This window comes from Mus pahari, chromosome 6, assembly GCF_900095145.1.
Source record: "Mus pahari chromosome 6, PAHARI_EIJ_v1.1, whole genome shotgun sequence".
NCBI classification, from domain to species: domain Eukaryota; kingdom Metazoa; phylum Chordata; class Mammalia; order Rodentia; family Muridae; genus Mus; species Mus pahari.
The window spans coordinates 69,619,708-69,623,726 of NC_034595.1; the positions used below are offsets into that span (position 1 = coordinate 69,619,708).

Sequence of the window (4,019 nt, forward strand, 5' to 3'; positions counted from 1 at the left end):
CTCTCTCTCTCTCTCTCTCTCTCTCTCTCTCTCTCTCTNTCTCTCTCTCTCTCTCTCTCTCTGTGTGTGTGTGTGTGTGTGTGTGTGTGTGTGTGTTATCTGAGTACAAATTTCTGTGGAGACCAGAAGAGGGTCTTGGGTCCTCTGGAGCTAGATCTACTTATAAGCACTGGTTGAGGGCATTGAGATACAAACTCAGACCTTTTGGGAGAGAGCAGTACATGCTCTTAGTCACTGAGCTCTCTCTCCAGCCCTAGGACAGCCTTTTAAAATGCCCACCCCCGGACCATGTCCCTGTAGTGAATGTAGTTCTGACGTTTCATCCCTGCACATTCCATCTATCCTACATTAGCCTCCCCATTATGCCAGTGAGTTTCTTCCTCTAAGATTCACTCCAGGCTCCACACTTTCAGCTCTGTTCATTATAGATCTTCCTGTGGTGGTATAGTCTACCATCCTCTGATAGTACTTAGCTATGTACAAGGCCCAGTACTTTGGAAGATCTTATTCACCACCAGCAGCAATGAGGTATCTATAATCTACTCCATTTCTCAGAGGAGAAAAACAAACTCAGAGAGGTTAATGTGATGAAGACCACACATGTAATATGTGGCACGCATGCACTTGAGCCTGGGTCAGCCAGTCTAGGATCTGTGGTGCTAACCACATGGTCATACTGGGTTTATCTCTGTCTCTGTCTCTCTGTCTCTCTGTCTCTCTGTCTCTCTCTCTCTCTCTGACAGAGAGAGGGGTTGTTTATTTGATTCACTGAAAAAAATATTACAGTCGGGCAATGGTGGCACACGCCTTTAATTCCAGCACTTGGGAAGCAGAGGCAGGTGAATTTCTGAGTTCGAGGCCAGCCTGGTCTACAGAGTGAGTTCCAGGACAGCCAAAGCTACACAGAGAAACCCTGTCTCTAAAAAACAAAAAACAAACAAAAAGAAAAAACAACAACAACAACAACAACAAAAAGATTACACCTGTTTCCTAAGAACCAATGGGCGAGACAGCTGAAAACAGCCATGAGCCATCAAAAGAAAAGCAAGTCAGAGAGTCCACACATCACAGGGAGTGTGGGTGGGAATGAGAGGTGGGACTCCCTTTCAGCTAGGAGAGGAACACTTCCCCCACCACCAGTCTAAAGGAATCTTCCTCATCTGGCTAAAGATGGAGGGGCCTCTGCCTCCCTCCTTTTAAGCTAGCTAGCTGGCTGTAAGCTGGTGACTTTCCAGGGAAGGGCTTCCTAGAAACCAAGATCGAGAGGGACACAGATCCTCCTAGTCCAGCCACCATCTCTCTGGGGCAGAGTGTCACTTCAAGCTCAAGTGGCCTTCAGCCAATCCTGGCATAGACTGTGTTGGGGCAGAGCAAAGACTCTGAGGCTGTGGTGACTCCCCAGAGATGCCGGGAGACAGCCTAGAGAGGAGGCTGGGAAGCAGGAAGGGGACCAAAGAGAAACTGTCTCGCGATGGGAATAGAGGTGGAGACTGGTAACAAGTGTATGTGGCTAAAGGCTCCTCCAGAATACCCTGTCCCCCGACAGAAGGGCAGGGCTTAGGCGGTGCTCTGGGACAGTGCGTCATTTCTTCACAAGTCCAGGGTTTGCTGGTGGAGCTAACTCCCACCTTGGACGGACTGTCTGTAAGTGCAGACATAGCCACACAGCTGTTCCGAGCGTTTATTTTTCTGAGTATAAGCAGAGAGTCGGGTTGCTAAACAGGGTGTTAGTAATGTGCATGCTGCTTTTGGTGGAGGATCAGAAGTAGGGTTTGGGTTTGGGGAGCGGCAGAGTGGGGGAGCAAGGATAGGAAGGGTAGCTATGGGAGCAGCTGCCAAGAAAGGGGATGCCTGCTTCCCTCCACCCCCTGTTTCTTGGGTCTTTTCTTTTCTCCTTTAAATTAAAAGACTTTCTTGAGACAGCTTGGATCAGAGGTGAGAAGGGTCCAGAGTCACAAGTGGAAGCAGTTTGCTCCGGCCAGCAGAGCCAGGTTCTGGTTGGGGGGGTCAGCTTAGGCCTCCTCAGCTGTGGCATCAATGCCCGCATAGGTGAAGTTCTCAAACAGCGACATGTTCACGTAGGCCTGTGGGAAGAGCAAGTTTTGGTGGAGCAGAAGCAGACAGAGCTCTGTGAATTAAAGGCCAGCCTGGCTGGCACAGCGGGCAAGCGCCAGGCTAGCCAAAGCTATGTAGTGAGACAGTGCCCCTCCCCCATCACATATTCATGATTCATAAGGCTGCTGTTGATTATCCAGTCATTTATATGTATGATTATTTCCCTTCTTTTCCTTTCCCTCCCCTCCCCTCCCCTCCCTTCCCCTCCCTTCCCCTTCTTCTCAGCTCCCCATCACTTCCTTCTCTTTCCTGGTTCTTTTTTGGGGGGGAGGGGGTTGCATGTTTGTTTGAGACAGGGTTTCTCTGTGTAGCCCTGACTGTCCTGGAGCTCCATCTGTAGACCAGGCTGGCCTTGAACTCAGAGATGGGCCTGCCTCTGCCTCCCGAGTGCTGGGTACAAAGGTGTGTACCTCCACTGCTGAGCTAAGAAAATTGTTTTCATATTTCCGCACTTTGCTATATTTCTTTAATTTCTGTTGGGTAATCCATCTATTCACATGGTTATTTGACTCAGTTACTGTATTTATTCATGATTACTTCATCACTAATTATGCTTATATATTCAGCCCTTCCTGCATCGCTCAGCCACGCCTCCTTTTGGGTGACCATCCATTCATGCATTTCCTCTGGCACTGGACTAGGAGAGAATGGGTTAATGGCTGGGAAGAAGACAGATGAGGAGTCTGGAATTTGGGGGAGGGATTTGCTGTTGATAGTAACATCTCTGGAAGACTATATGTGGTCCCACTATGTGAACCCAGCATGGGCTGCAATTTAAGGCCAACCCAGCTGTGGTGACAGCCCCAGCCGAGGGAGTTTGGATAACAGTGTGGTGAGGCTGGGAGACACGGTAGCCTCATGTGTGGCGTCTATGAGATGATGCCTCCTGGGAGCTTGGACGATGCCCACCCCACCCGCCTTGTCCAGCCTCTTACCTTCCTGGCTTCCAGCATGCGGCCCAACTGTAGCGCAATCTGGGCAAAGGGGGGACGCTCATAGGGCCGATCCCGCCAGCACTGCCGCATCAGCTCGTACCTGCGGGTGGGAGTGGGGGTGCTGTGAGGTGAAGGGCTGACTGGGGGAAAGGCCATGCCTTCAGAGCTCAGAGGTAAGTTCCCAGAGCTCCCAGGGAAGTGAACTCACACTTCGTCATCACAGTTTCGAGGCTGCTCCATGCGATAGCCTTGAGGCAGCTTCTCGTAGAGCTCAGCACAGGTCATGCCACAGTAGGGCGTGCCTCCTGCAGAGGGTACAAGGTTCCCTCAGTCCAGGGCCCCCACGGTAAGAGGGAATGCCCTGGAGAACTGGGTGTGGGCTTACCAAGGCTCACTATCTCCCAGAGGAGGACCCCAAAGGACCAGCTGAAATGAGAAGATGCATTCAGTTACTCGTGGGGGACAGTTTAATCTCTACCTAAGCGACTGTGTGGCCACTCTCAGCCCCTCATGTGTCTCTCCTAGCATCTAACTTTGGCCAGCTACTGTCTCCATTCTACTGAAGGCCTTTCACAAGGTCTTGGTTCCCAGACTCAACTAACTACAGTAACATTTTGTGTATTTCTTCCCCCCCTCTCTGTTTCTCTCTCTGTTTCTGTCTCTGTCTCTCTGTCTCTCTGTCTCTCTGTCTCTCTGTCTCTCTCTGTGTGTGTGTGTGTGTGTGTGTGTGTAGTTCATAGGTGGGCATTGGGCTTCTTTGTAATTGATCTGTGCCTTTGGACACTTAGCTTTCTCACTGAACCTGGAACTTGCTGATTCTGGCAGACTGGCTGGACTACAACTTTATGCTGTACTTCTTCCCTCTCTTCCTCCCCTCCCCTCTCTCCCCTTCCCTCCCCACCCCTCTTTCCTTCTCTCCCTCCCTCCCTCCCCATCTCACCCCTCCCTCCTCCCTTTCCCCTCCCTCCC

At 50.9% G+C, this 4,019-nt stretch overlaps 1 protein-coding gene across 1 annotated transcript in view; it reads right to left on the reverse strand.

Annotated features, from left to right (window-relative positions):
* Positions 1 to 1,667: 1,667 nt before the first annotated feature.
* Positions 1,668 to 4,019, reverse strand: part of Tie1 (tyrosine kinase with immunoglobulin like and EGF like domains 1) — a 20,137-nt gene continuing 17,785 nt past the window's right edge. The window contains exons 20-23 of the mRNA XM_021201310.1: positions 3,436 to 3,476; positions 3,259 to 3,355; positions 3,051 to 3,150; positions 1,668 to 2,084 (exon numbers count right to left, since the gene is read on the reverse strand). Coding sequence (XP_021056969.1) covers positions 2,013 to 2,084; positions 3,051 to 3,150; positions 3,259 to 3,355; positions 3,436 to 3,476 — 310 coding nt within the window. The 3' untranslated portion in view covers positions 1,668 to 2,012. The remainder of the gene's footprint in view (positions 2,085 to 3,050; positions 3,151 to 3,258; positions 3,356 to 3,435; positions 3,477 to 4,019) is intronic.